Raw genomic sequence first — 17,928 nt, forward strand, 5'->3', positions numbered from 1 at the left:
ATGGACTCAGAAATATTTTTTTAACGGTTAAAAACACAAGTTGAGCAACAGCTGAACAATTTTGACTCCATTAACAGCTTCATAAAATCGCCATGTCTAAAACTCCCTAAGTTTAATTATAAAAATTAGAAAATTCATTGAAAAAAATTCGCGTAAACGTGCTGCGGTCTACCCTATAATAAGATGAAATAACTCATCAGAAAAGCATCTCTTATATAATTAAAAACTGAGCGTATCTATGTATGTCCAATCTTCTTCTCCCGAACGACATTGAACTGACCATCGAACCAGGTATCGATGAGTTCGTAATCTTTCCGTCTTCATGTTTGGCTATTTAACGTAATCCTCCGATAATAATTAGCGGAGATATCAATTAAAAACTATTAATTATGACACTTGGATTTCGACATAAAATCCCTATTTTTCGAACTCGACGTTAAATCCCGGTTATCACAAATTTGCCATTTCAACTGCGCTTGCGCGCGGACTTTGCTGATTTCAAAACTCTTGCTAAATTAATTACAAACATTTTAAATTTGGTAATAAATATGAGATGGCAAGAGATAAAAATTAGAAATCACAAAGTTTTTTCTGATTTAGTTTTTAGGCCTCGGTAAAGATTGAATTTTGCGTCTTAATTATTAACGGATTCGGTGTTTGAATCATCTGTCCTTTTTCAGGACCAAATTTTTAACCTCAGAAGAGCGTACTAGAATTTCAGCATCACTTCTAATACAAAGCCGATCCCTCAACCTAAATAAAAATGTATAATACTAAGCTGTTTACGCCTAACGTAAAATATCCGCAAAAGACGGATTTCTGTACTCATATTCCAATCATTTTTGAAGTACACAACGTGTTTTACACTTATGTTAAATAAATATTTCCAAACTAATAAATATTGAAGTGTCATTTTTCTCTTAAGATTATCAATTGTTCATATCCGTAGTTTCATATAATATATCACGATGTCGCTGTGAAAATATTCTAATCGCATTCATTAATTTGGTGGGACTCTCGCTCAGCTTAAATATAAACAAGCAACACGAAATCTTAAAACAGAAAGCCCAAAAAGCTAAGTCCGCGCGCAAGCGCAGTTGAAATGGCAAATTTGTGATAACCGGGATTTAACGTCAAGTATTTTTCGAAGGCTTTCCTCCATTTAAATTATTATTCAGTGCTTCATCTCAACTTTCCGCTGCAATGCTTTTATTAAAATGTATAGCGTGAAGAAAATCAATGAGATATGAAAGATCTGTTGCCATTTTTTTCTCGAATATAAACAGGTAAAATTCTTGGTTTTGTTTTGAGGCTTTTCCTGTAATCGGGGGATTTAAAATGTTTACTTTTTGGGATTTTTTCCGCAATCTGCCGCAAAATTTCACTGATTTTCTTTTTGTTTTTGCTTTGGTTCAAGCTTGAGTGTTGAACTCGCGTCACTTGAGATAACTTTTATTTTCGAGGTGGACCGTGCAAAGCCGGACGACGCAGCTAGTTTGGTGATAAATTAGGAGGAAAAATGTCTTTCATCAAAAATAAATACCGTAGAACCTTTCGATAAGGAACACAAAGGGGACCGGAAATTTTGTCCCTTTAATAGAGGTGTCCCTTCTTCGGAGGTGGATGAAATGATGCATGCGATATATTAACTCAGTATAATTTCGTACTAAACATAAACTATTAACATTTAAGATAAAATGCTAAAAATGATTTAATCTGAATTAAATTCAAAAATTTTAAATAATTTAAATTTAATAAACAACTAGCTGCGTCGTCCGGCTTTGTACGGTCAAGAAAAAATAAAAGTTATGTCAAGTGACGCGAGTTCAGCACTCAGGCTTGAACCAAAAAAAAAAAAAAAGTCGGTGAAATTTTGTGGCAGATTGCGGAAAACCCCCCAAAAGTAAACATTTTAAGTCCCCTGATTACAGGAAAAGCCTCAAAACAAAAACAAGAATTTTACCTGTTCATATTCGAGAAAAAAAATGGCAACAGATCTTTCATCTCAATGATTTTCTTCACCGCTATATACATTTTAATAAAAGCGTTGTTGCGGAAAGTTGAGATGAGGCACTGAATAATAATTTGAATGGAGGAAAGCCTTCGAAAAATAGAGATTTTATGTCGAAATCCAAGCTTCATAATGAATAGTTTTTAATTGATATCTCCGCTAATTATTATCGGATGATGATGTTAAATAGCCAAACATGAAGACGGGAAGATTACGAATCCATCGGTACGTACCTGGTTCGATGGTCAGTTCACTGTCGTTCGGGAGAAGAAGCTTGGACATACATAGATACGCTCAGTTTTTAATTATATAAGAGATTTGGCAATGGTATTGTATTGTTACATACATAATTATTTTGAAGTACGTAATTCCATGACTGAACATGATTGTACATGAACTGGTTTGGTTTCATGAAATTTAATCTGATATAAATTTCAATTAGAGTTCACATTTCAAGTTTTTTGCACGAATCTATTCATGAGCCGTTGATTATCCTTAGGCTATTAGCCCACTTGAAAAAAAAAAAAAAAAAAAAAACTAAGAGGGGAAAAATTCATGCAAATTTTAGCAAGAATTTCTCAGTACATCATATTTGTGCACGTTAATGTAAAAACTTTCACCAGTTAAATTTTAGACTTTTAAATTCCAGTAAATTCAATACTTTGATGCAATTATACGTTAATTGTTGTAAGTTTTCTCTCTAACTGTCCCTTAAATTGAGGGTCTCTTATTCAGAGGCAAATATGTACATGGATGTCCCAATTCAAAAGGACTGGGACGAAAAAAAATAATGTCTCTTAAAAAGCGTTGTCCCTTACAGGAGGTAATATTGTATATACATACATGAGTAAAATAAAAATGCAAATCAAAACACAAAAATCTTTCGACGCTTCTTTTCAAAATTTAAGGTTACAGTGAACTTAAAAAAAAAAACTTTTTTTCCAATAATTTATCCAGATGCTTAAAACTTCGTCTGCTTGTATATTTATTATATCTAAAACAGTAAAAAAATTGGTACAAAAACAATTAATACTTTTTCTGGAATTAAAAATTTAAAAAAAATTAACAAAAAATTCACAAGTGTCAAATTGCTCCATTCGCCCCATTTTTTTTCAAACTCTGAATTTCAATTTGTTTTTCAATCATTACACATAATTACATTAATGTTCGCATTACATGTAATGTTTATGAGACAATTCATAAAAAATTGCTGAAAAGGAGAATTTATATGAAATTTTCCGAAATACAGTAATTTTAACAACAAAAGAGTTGAATTTTTAATTTCACATAACCATCATTACTGAAATTCATGAGCACAGCTATAGCTAGATATTAACTGAATGTGTTTCCAAAGTTTCATTTTAATCCGATAAATATTGTGGTGCATGCAATATTTTAAGTTTTTATGTAAAGAATGACAGCAATGTATAATTGCAGCAAAAATGTAAACTACGGGGCCTAATAACGGATGTGCAAAACAAAACAAACCCATAATTCATTAAATAATGCATGGAAAGAAAAAAAATCGTGTTTCCCTGAATACAATAGCTGATATAGTATTAAATAAAGGCTAAACATTTTTTTCGATTTTTTGCTCAATTTTCGGCACTTTTTAGTGCCCACTGTAGCTTTGTGCATAAAACAATTTGTCAAGCTATTGCCAAAATAAGAGTAATGCTTAAGATACCTTTGTGGCCAGTCTTGAATTTACAACGAGATAAAAAAAGACCTGGTATTGTTTCGAGCTGTGAAAAGAAACTTTCCGAAGGTGACTATTTTGTGACTTAAATGAACACAAACGAAAGGAAAGCTGCGAAATTGTTCAAGCAAATGGCTGTTCAATTTCTCGGAAACAGAAAGAATCAGAAGCTTTAAGCCTAGATTAGAAAATAAACTGAAAGGTTCATTTTTGACATCCTAGTGAACGCTTTTCTAACTATTTTGATGAAACTAAGATGGGTGAACAGCTGAAATATTAACGAAAGTTATCAAAAAAAAAAAAAAAAAAGAAGAAGAAAGGAAGAAAAAGAAGAGAAAAAAGCAGTCTCAGAGAAAAAGTGTGAAAACTTGTTGTCAGGAATAGTTAAAGCTTTTTCAAACTTTTTGTGTTGTAAATGAATTAGTCCTTAATCTTTTCGTTAATTTTCAAACATGGTCTTGAATACATTAATTTACTGAGAAACCTCCCATTCAATGTAAAAAACCTTAATTGTTCTATTTTTCCATTAAAAATGTACATGACGCGGGAGAAAAATTATACTTGATGGAAAAATATGTAATTTAGTTTCCAGTTCACTTTTGAAAATATCAGTATTCATAATTGATCAATTTCATAAAAACTTTTTTGAAAGTCTGAGAGCTTATTTTTAACAGTTTTATTGATATTTTAATGTGCTTATTTTTATGTATCTTTAGAAAAGCTGCATAATTAATTAAAAATACTTACATTCAGCGCGCATATGAGAAAATCAGTGACGAATAAAACACAGAGCAAGGGGTCATGAATCTACATAAAAGAGAAAAATAAGAGTAAATTCTTAGCATGCTGTTCAAAGTAGTCTAAAAGTAAAAACCCAACAACAACCCATTTGTCCACATTTGCCAACCCAACTGCATTTAAATGAAAAAAAAAAAAGTTGGGTAATGTGGTGAAAAGGGAATGGTAATATATTTTCACTGTTTGCAGCGCCTCCTATCTAGCAAAATTTTAACCAAATTTTTAAACATATCGTTGATTCGGTCAAAAAATAAATATCTCTATAGATTAAGGAAAGAAATAATAGGATCATTCCAAGGAAAATGGTCATTTTGTCCGGCACGTGCCGCCTAATATATGTCATTAAAGATAATACTTAAAAATATTAATGAACAATTTTTTCTACTTAGCAAATGTCAAACTTATGAGTGACATCTTAAGCAAAAATTTTGTCATTACCCTTTAATATCATTACTTTTAAATGAAACATATGAATCGTCACGAGAGGAACAAGCGGTTTACCTTTTTTTTTATTGGAATGACCCAATAAAAAAATAATACAGAAGTACTGAGATCTACTGATATGAAGTGCAGAACTTTTTTTGTTAATACTAGGCACGTTTTGATTTTAAATGTTTAACACAACTTTTCAAGGTCAAGCGGGGAAAAGTTGATGGGGCAAAGTGAAGTAGTTCATTTCATTTACTTTTTCTCATTCATTTATTATATTACTTCAGTATTCATTCAATTATTAATTTATTTGCATTCTTTCATTCATTAAACTCACTTATTTATATTTTCCTTCACGTATTTTCTTATTCGTTCAGTGTCTTATTTATTTGTTTATTTTTCTTGTATAGTAATTTATTCATTTTTTTCTGGTATAGTAATTTATTCATTTGTTCATTTTTTCTTTGTATAGTAATGTGTTCATTTGTTCTTTAATTGTTTAATTATTTATTCATTTAGGCATTTATTTGTTTATGCCTAAAAAACTTCTTCAAATTATTAGATTCATTGATGAAAAATATTTTTAATAACCAAATAAAAAATGTTTTGTTAGAAAAATACTTTATTTTTCACTTTATCCCATTTTTGAAGTGAAAAGTTTTCTCTTTTTTGAAAAAGTTAACAAGGTCATTTGCAAAATAATTTTTTTGTTGCAAATTTGATACACATTATTCTTTGCTTATGCACTGTAATATACAGACTAAATTTCCAATTTGTTCACTTTGAAAAATGCTTACAACGTTTTGAGTCAATTTTCATTAAAGGTTCAGTTTCCGTCCAATTGTACTCATCTCTTTAAAGCTTTCGTGCTATTTGTCTTTTTTTTTACCTTTGCGTTCCTCGGTCTCATAACTCTGGGAAATTGTGCATAATTTTGGCTGTTCCATGTTGCTTCTTCTTCCACCTTTTTCCCGCACCACGCATTGTTCCTTTTTGCTTGGCATCAATGATCGTTTGTTTTGCCAAGTGAAACGTTGGGCATTTGCGGCCGTGATCGTATAGTGAATAGTACATTGTGTTGTGCTCGCAATAACCCAGGTTCGAATCCTGGTCACGGCACCAAATATGTATTAACCACTATACGATCACGGCCGCAAATGCCCAACGTTCCACTCGGCAAACAAACGATCATTGATGCCAAGCAGAAAGGAACAATGCGTGGAGCGGGAAAAAGGTGAAGGAAGAAGCAAGATGGAACAGCCAAAATTTTGCAAATTCCCAGAGTTATGAGACCGAGGAACGCAAAGGTGAAAAAAAGACAAATAGCACGAAAGCTTTAAAGAGATGAGTACAATTGGACGGAAACTGAACCCTTAATGAAAATTGACTCAAAACGTTGTGAGCCACACAACAAAAAAAGTAAGTAAACTTAATTATTTCATTTTTCTCCACATTCCCCGATTAGTATAAGAAATTGTTTATAAGCATATTCAAATATTTGTATGAACTAGATCTGCAGGTTCATACTCATTCTGAAATAATTTTTTTTTTGGAAATTACCCGAGATGTTGTTCTGTAAATCATTTGATTAAAATATCCTGCGAGTAACTCGATTGCTGAAAACTTAATTAGTGTAATCATTCGAAAGATTCACTCAAAATGTTGTTAGTATTCCATTAGCGAAATCACTCGATATCCGATTAATCGATGATGTATATATATATATCTTCATCTTAACTCTTTGCTTCAAAAAACTGATCGATGCATGCAATATCATAAAATTGTTGTTGCTATAGAAAAACTTTATATGGTCCCAGTACTGTCCGAAGCGAAAGGATTCCAAAATTTCTTAAGTAATAAAACCAAAATAAGATTTAGCCCTATTTTTTTCTTTAAAAGCAAACTTTCAAGTTAAACAACATAACAAAAGAGACAAGAAAATCTAAGGAATCTTAGTCCTTTTATGTTGAAACTTCTCTCCAATTTTCTAAAAACTTTCCCAAACTTCTTGTCATTACTTAAGTTTATTGATAATAACACGCTGTCACAGGATCAAGAAGAAATATCAAAAGAGCAAGGAATGAAAAATTACAAGAGACATTTTGTCTTCAAAACGAGCCATGACACATTTTGACTGTTTAGTAAATATACACAATATTCTCAGAAAATACAGCGTGTCCAGCAAAGGACTCCCTGGTTTCAAAATTAAATATCTCGAAAACAAAGGACGATATTGGAATAAAATAAACGGTATGTTTATTGTGAAACCCATAAGAATCATATACAGGAACTTGTAAATTAGTTTTAAAAAGTTCCAACAGGTGGCGCTGCACGCTGTAATCGCAATAAAAGTCTCCATGAATTGTGCTGCGAAGAGGTTGGACCATAATTTCTAGCGTATATGTAAGCATATCTGAGAGACTAAACTACTGCTGAAATTCGATGTGGTTCTTTTTCTATTCCAATTTTAAGAAAAAAAAAATATCATAAGATGGACGAGTAAACTACGAAATTATCATAACGTGGAACCGTAACATGGGCACAAGCCAATTGGCGAGATACGAAATTATCATAACGTGGAACCGTAAGATGGGTACAAGCCAACTGGCGAGAGAATTCACCATACCAGGCGAACCAAAAGACCTTTTGATTTTTCTATTACGGGAAAAGCCGTGCGGGTATCACTAGTCTGTAATAAATTTGCTTCATTTTAGCGATGGTAAGACCTTATGTTCAAAACACTAACAGAACCACGTTAGGTGTCAAAACAAATATGCGTAAACGTGCCCCGTGTCTGGGGCAGGTTTACGCAACCGACTTGGGCTCAAAAATAACTTTTTTTAACGGTTGAAAACACGAGCTGAGCACCAACTTTATGTACCAATTTCGACTCCATTAAATACTTCATAAAACCGCAGTGTCTAAAATTTCCTAAGATAAAACATAAAAATTAGAAAATTCATTGAAAAAAATCCACGTAACCCAGTCTACCCTAATGCATAATGAATATTGATCCATGATTAATGCATAATGATTTTAAAGAGTTTGCAAGATAAGGAATATTTTATTTTGAAATTTACCATCGTTGCATAAAAACATTTTATGTTTTTTAAATTAATTTCCCAAAATAAAAGCCGTTATATAAAACACTCATTACTGTGTTCAATGACTTGAAAAAGATCGATTCAAAAATTACAATAATTATTTTCAGTTTTACTTTTGCTATAGTAATTTTTTTTTTTTTGGAAATATTTTTCAATCGAAGATTAATGGAAGCAATCTTGCATATAAGCCACAGTAAATTATAAAACGGAAAATCAATTGTTATATTAATCAAGAAAATTTAAAATGCTTACGTCTTCCACAATGAAGTAGAATGATAAAAAGATGTCTAGTAGCGTTGTCATGGAAACGGACACTAGCCACGGCACCAGAAACGATCTATTATCCTGTTAAAGAAAAGAAAATATGTTTAATTAAATGAATTAATGGGCATTCACTGTAAAATGCAAGAAATTGGGGAGATTTTTAAAGAAGAAATTACATGTAGTCACAAACCTAACATTTGTTTGTCCTTCAATAAATTAACACTTACGTTTAATTTAAAATTCGCAAATTCAAAATATTGTTTAAAACCGTATCATTTAGTTCATTGAATTAGAAACTTTTTATCAATATGTGTAGTTATTTTTAAAAAACTGAGAAATTTTTTTTATGACTCTCATCAAGCTTTTTGGGGTATTAAATGAAAAATGGTACTAACATTCTCAGTAAATGCACACGAAAAACCAGTGAGCAAATACTAAATTTTTTACAGTGAACATTTTCAGTACACATTAACCCCTTCAGTTGGAATTATGAAATATTGGACCAAAAATGTTGATACTTAGTACACAGTGTACTATGGTAAAGGGTATCTTATAGACAAAATTTTGAGTTTGTAGGAGAAAAATTAAAAGAGTTATGGCACGTCCAATATTCCGGACTTATATTTTTGAAATCAATATTTCATATACAAAAACGATAAAATACCGAACAAACTTCATTATAATATGTTCTACAAGCAAATATAAAACATAATATAAGCGTTTGAAACGATTAATTAAAGATTATATATTTTTTAAAAAAACAGCAAAAAAACCTCGCTTTTCAGATGAAAATCCTTGGTTGGAAAAATGAGCCACTCTCTATCTCTCAATCCTTATATGTCAGTGTTATCAATCCCAAAACGAAAAATTATTTCACAGATTATAATAAGTAGAATCTAAAGAGTCAACTACAAAAAAAAATCAACTAATTAAATCAATTATTAAATAATTAGCAGCTGTTTGAAGTGTATGACCGGTATACCGGACACCAGGTCCGAAGGGTTTTTTTTTTTTATTAGACACAAAAAGAAACTCCCTATGCACCACATAGTATCACATAGGGCCCGAAGGTAAGAGACACAACAGTACAAAATACACAAAATAAAATGAGCACAACATACAAAAAATTAACAACGAATAGAGAAGAAAAAAAAACACAAACACACACACACACATACAAAGGTCAAACAACTGAATAAATAAAACGTTTAAAAAGAGAAAAAGTCTCGACACTCTGAACCAGAGCAGAAGGAACAGGAGGCCAAGAAACGGACAACTTCCTCAGCTCCCGCATAAGAATTTCTCTCTGGGGGTTAAAACGATTGCAACGAAACAACAAGTGTTCTGGATTTTCAATATCCTGTCCACAATCACACACGTTACTAGTAGAAATATTAAATTTATACAAGTCCAAAGGGGTTAAGAATACATTTGGTAAGCTTACACTCAGAGAGAAGAAATTTTCAGTTGCCTACACGTGTACTAAAATTAGTTTTAAATGTGTAAATTGCGAAGGAAAGTTATCTGAAATGTTTTCCGAACTGGTTTCGAAACCGTACCAGATATGTCTCGCTCAGAATATTTGTTAAGTTTGAATTTGAATACATTGGGTAACATTTGGGAAGAAATTGGGGACACATTTAAGAACACATTTCTGCGCCCTTTCGAAAGCATCATTTCTTTCGTACCACCATAATACACTACTTGACCATTGCTAAGGAAGAGTTACTGTGAAGCTCTGAGAAGTTTAGCTCCGACTCTGACAATGTTTACCTCTGTTTCGGAAAATAGGGAGGGGTAATTGGCACTAAATTGGGTTGAGAAACTTTCTTAGTTGTTCTTCAAAAATATTCCAACTAAAATCCGAGCCAATAACGTGTCTATTTTTCACTAAACTCCCCTAAAACAGGTAAACATAATCAAGGTCACAGCTCAACTAACCATAGCTGCACTATACGTTTTTTGGAATAATTAATAATAGACAATGCTTGAAGAAGTGGAGTTAAGTACGTTTTTAGTAGGGACGATGCGCTTTTATTGTAGAGCAAAATAGAACAGATATCGCCACATTGAAGAACTGAAAACTCAAAAATAAAAGAAAAATGTTCCTTGGATGATTTGCAAACAGCTTAAAGATTAATCTTTAGGTCAGAACGAAACAGAAACAAGTAACTTAGTAAGATGACCACGGACACCATTGCACGTTTTGCATTTGATCTCTATGCTTTCAACTCAGTGGCGTATCCAGGATTTTTCCAAGGGGAGGGTTTGATCATACGATGATTTTTAATGATATATATATATATATATATATATATATATATATATATATATATATATATATATATATATATATATAAATTAAAAATCATCGTAAGAAGTTCACACAAGTTCACAATTCAACCTAAGTTTTTGTCAAGGGGGGAGGTTAACCCCCCCCCCTTGTATTCGCCACTGTTTTAACTCAACTATCGAGGAGTCCTTGGAGGATTTTGTCCTCCTCCTCCCTCTCAAGGCGGTTTCGAGCTCTTGTAATGTTCAGAGCGGGATGGTTTTTTGTGAAACACGTCTGACAAGAGCATCCCAGGCATGTTCAATAGGATTTAGTTCGGGAGATTAAGCAGGCCATTGCATACGGAGAACATTTGCAACTCGCACTGTGTCCGATGCCTCAACTTTTCTGTGTGACCGCGCATTATCGTCCGTAAACAGAAAGTCTGGACCTACAGCCCGTCTAAGAAGACGAACATGATCCAGTGTAACTTCTCTGCAATACCTTTGTGACGCAACGTTTCCTTGTTCAAGGATGTGAAACGGTGTTCAGCCATTGTGTATGATGCCTGGCCACACCATGATGCTTGAGCCGTACAGATCACGTTCACAAAAAAAATTTTGGGCTTAACGTGTTCCTCGCTCTATTCATAGTAATTGGTGGCCAGAATCACTTGTCAACTTAAAGCCAGATTCGTCGGAGAATATCACTCTAGATCATGTTTGTTGTTGTTGTTACTTATGCCGCTCGGGAACCCGAGCCCGAGTAGCGATGCTACTCGATTTTAAGGCAGAGGGTTAAGGGCTTCCGTTTTAATCGAGCGCCCATTTCCAGGTGAAAGTCCGATTTGGCTCAGACAACACAACAGATGGCAGCACCATCTACGGACAGTTCGATAATTTAGAACCAGTCCAAAACCGAATAACTTTCTGGTCTAGCACCTCCAGAGGTATCGTTTCACTTGGAGGACATTGTGGCCACGAGCATATTTAACGTCGCCCAGTCACCATTAATGACGACGATGGATCTTCGACCAGCGAGAATCGAACCCGAGACCTTCCGGTCACAAGTCCGATGCCTTACCGATCAGGCCACCACGGCCCAAGATCATGTTTAGTGATTTCAACCAACATGTTCCTTACACAACTAAAATCTCTTTCGACGAGGGTGTGGTTGAAGTGGGATGAAACGAACAGGCTTCCGTGCATAAAAACCAACCTGATTTTAAGGCCGTGGAGATGGTTCTTGCCAAAACATGCGTCCCGGCAGCGGTTGCAAGATTTGCAACTATCTGGACCGGAGTGAAATTTCTGTTCCTTTTTGCCACAAAGGCAACATAGCAATTCTCTAAAGGTGTCTTGTTTCTACCACGACCCCCGACAGGCTGTCGGAAAGCATTTTCACTTTCAGCCGCCTTCTTTAATCGCGAAATTTCTATTTGATATACCCATTGCTGCAGCTACAGTGGTGACACTTTAACCTGCTTCCAGTCGTCCAAATGCTCATCCACGATCGTAGGTACTCAAGGGATATTTTGCTGATATTTTGCTCTTAATTATTTAAAGAACCAAACAAGTTTTCTAGAAAAAACATTGATAACATCTAGCATTATTTTCGTCAAACATCAAACAGCATGAATTTTTGTATAAATCATCAGCTTGTATGCACTGTCTTTTGTACAGATAACGAGTCCTGGTTTTTGCCACGTCCTATGAACTTGAATTTAATTTTATTGTTTAGCTGTCTGAGACACAATTTTGCATAAATCACTTGTTCATTAGCAGTTGTCAAGTAATGTAGTAACAGCTTTCTTCGACTGCCAGTCAATAGGATCCTTAAATGTGATACTGGTAGAACTTTTGTTACATTGAACCTCTGTCAATTGGCGACGCGAATGTTTTTACAAAGTACTACCATCCCTAATAGAAAACTGGACAATGGACTGTTCGGAGGCTGACGTCTACCACTCGCGATACCTTAAAATTAACAGCAAAAAGCGTAACATGTTTAGAATTTTTTTTCCCCACTTTTCAAAAATATTTTTTCTGAAAGAACATGGTCGAAAACAAGAGGTGAGTAACTTTTTTCTTAATTTCAACTTATTTTCCCTCTTAAAAAAATAATTTAAACAGCCATTCTGGCGCTGTTTTCATTTTCACTGCTGATGTCACAAGTAAACAAGTCACTAGAGTTACCAGAACGAAGTTTCAGGCAATGCCAAACTTCGCCAAATGAATATTTAATTAACTAACGACTCTCGTTCCACTAATAAATTGCTTGAAGTGAAAAATCATTAAAAAACGATATCTTGACAGAAAAGACAACCATGCACTGTGATTCACTATGGCTGTCTTTATTTTTGACGACAGATTTTTGATGAGAGATTTTGTTTTAAGGTTCTCACATTTAAAAAAATAATTAAAAATTAAATTATAAGAAAATAAATGTATTTTCAGGCTCCATGTTTTTTTTTTTTCATTTATTCTTTTACTCTTTCTATCAATTTCAGTAAATAAAGTAGTACTTTTGACATAAGGGACCCCCATTATGAGTGCTCCACGAATGTTGTAAAAAAAAGGGCATGTATCAGTGTTCAAAAAATGACCTCAAATGCGTTCTCAAAAGCTGAGACAGCAGAGCACATTTTTAAAAAGCAGACCTTAAAAAGCAGAAAACTTTAAAAAACGCAGCACCAAAAGCAGAGCACCCTTAAAATTTCAAGAAAATGTTTTGAAACATTTTCGTTTATTTCGGAAAATGAGTCTCAGCACAAAATATAAATTCTATCAGCTCTTGTTTTAAAACAAATAACTGCTAACGAACTTTCTTACTTATTATTTTCTCATTTTATTGTTGCGAAAATCACAATTTTATTTTTTATACTTTACTGTAATTTTTAGACTTTATCCCAGGAGTTTGAAATTTTCGATTTTAATTTTTATGTATTTGAATAGATACTTTAAGGCCTCTTAATATAAAGCATCAGCTTTCTAACTGAGGTTTATATATCACACCCATAACATATACAAATTAAAAAAAAAAATAATGCAATTATTTTTTCTCAGAAAGTCGATATTTCATATTAAGATGCATTATGGCTTATTTTACTCAAATATGTAATTGCTAAAATCCGAACTTGAAAATTAATTTGCCATTCGTACACATGGATTGAGTGTACTAAAAATATATAATAAAGATGAATTGTTTAATAATACAGCATCAAAACTTTAATACTGTAAGAGAAAGAGTATTTAGGTAGATAAGAATAGATACGAAATTTCTGATATAGTGTTATAGCATGTTCTAAGTAATTCTATTTCCGTTAGAACGTTAAGGCAATCACGTAATGCAATACAGCTGATTTGAATATAGTTGATTAAAACGGGTTGTTAATGTTTTGTTCTAGTTCGAACGAGTAATCATTGATTAAACTTTAAAAAACCAAATTCATGTAATTAGTGGACATTTTTACCACCCCTTAATCATTGCTGTAAAGTGTTTAATTTGTAACTTCGAAAAAAGAATATTAGAATTCATCATATTTTTCCAAGTTTTTTTCTTATCCCCTCAAAATTTCATAATTTTTTAATCAACGTTCACAAATAGGGATAATAAAATAATTGGGAAAGAGATATTAATTTTTTAATCAACGTTCACAAATGGGAATAATAAAATAATTGGAAGAGAGAGAGAGAGAGTATAAGAGTTCCCAGTTCACTGTACGGGATTGGAAAAGTAAATTACTTTAAGTTGAAAACAACGTTCAATTTAAAATTTATCAGTAAAAAATGTGTTATGTTTTTCATTTGTTTATGTTATGATGACATTTATTTGTTTTGAAAATATTATAAATGGCAAGATGAAAAATACAATATTCTTTTTAATTAAGGGATTTCAAAACTCCTCATGAACCATAATTATTAAGAGATAATACACAAGTATCAAACATCCTGTATTAGCTTGATTATAGTTTTTATGGCCTCAATATAATTATCCCCATGTATTAGATATCACGTACCCAAGTTGATGTTAAAAGGAAACTAAAGTCTGCAGAGATTAAGATTTTTAAGGTAGGCGTACACCCTAATTTTCGAAAAAATTCGATTTTGAGACTTTGAGTTATTTAGAGAGCCCCAGTGTTCTTCTTTCTAAATCTGCAATTGTTTTTTAAATCGATGAATTTTTGAGAAAACTAGAAGAAATTTACTAAATTCAAATGCACTGCTTACAACTGAAATTTACTTTTTCTTTCTTGATTTTCTCATAACCACGTTTTCAAAGTTTTTATTTACGGGAACAGCTCTAGAGAAAAAAGTATTTATTCCATACATTTGAAACTTTGCAAAAATGGTCCTCGGACATATTACTGTACTATAAACCTCGAAAAGTTAATGTACCTGCAATATGTGGTTTTGAAATAATGTTCAACCAAAGTTAGAGCGCAAAAAACACATTTTTTGGGGAAACTTTCAAACATTTACCCATATTTTTAGTTAATTATTTCCAAATTGGATGGTGATATCACTCTCTGGTATCTTACGAAGAGATAGATTCAAAAAGTTTTTGAAATTATGGAAAAGTAAATGCTCTGGAAGTGTTAAGGAAACGACAATTTTTTGATAAAAAATAGCTTTTTTTATTGAAAAAAACTATCGAAATTTTTTTTAACAAATAAATAGTCAAAATGTGTTATTTATGTCATATTTAATAATCGTATAAAGTTTTAGAAAGGTGCAATGAATATTGAAGAAAAAAATATTTAGGGTGTTTGCCTACCTTAAAGCTAGTCCATGTAATCAAATTACCATCGACTTAACCTTTGGACCAAAGTACACCACAAGTGCCTTTGCTCTCCTAAAATCATTTTAATTTTCAACGAAAATATACTAAAATACTTCAATTAATTTTTTCGCGTGACAATGTTGTGTATAAAAGTCTAAGTTATTGAAGGAAAATGTTTTATTGTTTCGTTGCCAATAGACATGAGCTTAAAGAATAAAAAAAAAAATTAGAAAAGGTGCAAGGTACACCACCTTTGACTACTAAGTTGAAAAACAGAATAAAGGATCAGACAACAGAGTTCATGAAATGAAGAATCTTATATCTTATATAATTAAAAACCGAACGTATGTATATATGTATCTATGTATATATCTATGTATCTATGTATGTCCGAGTTACTTCTTCCGAATGCCAGTGACTGGCCATTGAACCGGGTATCGATAGATTCGTAATTTTCCCGTCTTTATGTTTGGCTTTTTTACATAATCCTCCGAAAATAATTAGCGAATATATCAATTAAAAACTATTAATTATGACACTTGGATTTCGACATAAAATCCCTATTTTTCGAATGCTTTCCTCCATTCAAATGATTATACAGTGCTTTATCTCAACTTTCCGCTACAATGCTTTTATTAAAATGTATAGCGTGAAGAAAATCATTGAGAAGAAAGATCTGTTGCCATTTTTTTCTATAATATGAACAAATAAAATTCTGGGTTCTGTTTTGAGGCTTTTCTTGTAATCGGGGGATTCAAAATGTTTCCTTTTTGGTTAATTTTTCTCAATCTGAGCCAAAATTTTACTGTTTTTTTTTTTTTTTTTTTTTTTTTTTTGTGTGAAGCCTGATGGTTGAACACGCGTTACTTAACATATTTTTTTTTTTATTTTCAAGGTGGCAAAATCGGGCGACGCAGCTAGTATTTTAATTAAAATAAGGTGTAAGAGATCAGTGTGTATAAAATTTTAAATACTGAGTACTATGAACGAAAATGAGAGCAAACCGTTACTCTGTTGAACATTCAAAATTTATAATACTACTAGCTGCGTCGCCCGGCTTTGCACGGTCCACCTCAAAAATAAAAGTTATGTCAAGTGACGCGAGTTCAACACTCAGGCTTGAACCAAAAAAAAAAAAAAAAAGTCAGTGTAGTTTTGCGGCAGATTGCGGAAAACCCCCCAAAATAGTAAACAATTTAAATCCCCTGATTACAGGAAAAGCCTCAAAACAAAAACAAGAATTTTACCTGTTCATATTCGAGAAAAAGAAATGGCAACACATCTTTCATCTCAATGATTTTCTTCACGCTGTAAATTTTAATAAAAGCGTTCATCCGGAAAGTTGAGTTGAAGCACTGAATAATAATTTGAATGGAGGAAAGCCTTCGAAAATTAGGGATTTTATGTCGAAATCTAAGTGTCATAATTAATAGTTTTTAATTGATATCTCCGCTAATTAGTATCGGAGGATTACGTTAAATAGCCAAACATAAAGACGGGAAGATGACGAATCCATCGATACCTGGTTCGATGGTCAGTTCACTGTCGTTCGGGAGAAGAAGCTTGGACATACATAGATACATAGATACTCAGATTTTATATGTATATAAGATAAATGAAAAAAACAGAAAGAGATTAGAGTGTCAAACAGGCATTTTTGTATGCGGTGTTGATGTAAAGACATTTCTCCAAAACCAGCATTAAAGATCAGTCTGCGTAAAAATTGCAATACAGAATACTATATCTAAACGAGCTGATGTGTGCATCACATGACTTCCTTTTACTCCAATTTAATGTCATTTCCCCATGATTGGCAATTTTAAGTTTACTGTCTAAATATCACCAACAGTGGCCAAATTGAAACCAAATTTCTATTCCTATTCCTATTCAGAGTAACAGCTGACTACAACTGTATTTATGTCGAGGACTGCATACTAAGTGCCTTGCCTCCATTATTTTATATACCGATAGATGGCAGCACCATCACCGGATCGAACAGTTAATGAGAATTTAGCACTAGTCCAGGAGCTAGTAGCTACCTGGTGCTAGCACCCCCAGAGGTATCGTTTCACTTGGAGGACATTGAGACCACGAGCATATTTAACGTCGCCCAGTCCCCTTTAATGACGACGGTGGGTCTTCGACCACCGAGGTTCGAACTCAGGACCCTCCGGTCCCGAATCCGACACTCTACCGATCGGGCTACCACGGCCCCAAACCAAATTTAAAATTAAAAAAAAAAATCTCCAAATTTGTCGCCAAGTTGGCGACGAAACTTGGCGACCAAAGGACTGGCGAATTATCGCCAAGTGTCCGACAAATTATAACACCACTTGAGTTTACATCGAAATTAACAATGATTTCCCAACAAAAAGGGGCAAAAGACCCCCTTAAGAACATCCGAATGCAACCAAAAGAGAAGGTGCACAACTAGGCCCCACTAGGAGTCTACGTACCAAACTTCAACTTTCTAGGACATACCGTTTTCGAGTTATGCGAGATGCATACACACATACGCACAAACACACATACATACGTACATACGGACGTCACGAGAAAATTCGTTGTA

General features: G+C 33.0%; 1 protein-coding gene across 1 annotated transcript in view; it reads right to left on the bottom strand.

Annotated features, from left to right (window-relative positions):
• Positions 1 to 17,928, bottom strand: part of LOC129224613 (uncharacterized) — a 259,311-nt gene that overhangs the window by 17,579 nt on the left and 223,804 nt on the right. The window contains exons 4-5 of the mRNA XM_054859098.1: positions 8,294 to 8,386; positions 4,458 to 4,517 (exon numbers count right to left, since the gene is read on the bottom strand). Coding sequence (XP_054715073.1) covers positions 4,458 to 4,517; positions 8,294 to 8,386 — 153 coding nt within the window. The remainder of the gene's footprint in view (positions 1 to 4,457; positions 4,518 to 8,293; positions 8,387 to 17,928) is intronic.

Source organism: Uloborus diversus, chromosome 6, assembly GCF_026930045.1.
Source record: "Uloborus diversus isolate 005 chromosome 6, Udiv.v.3.1, whole genome shotgun sequence".
Taxonomy (NCBI): Eukaryota; Metazoa; Arthropoda; class Arachnida; order Araneae; family Uloboridae; genus Uloborus; species Uloborus diversus.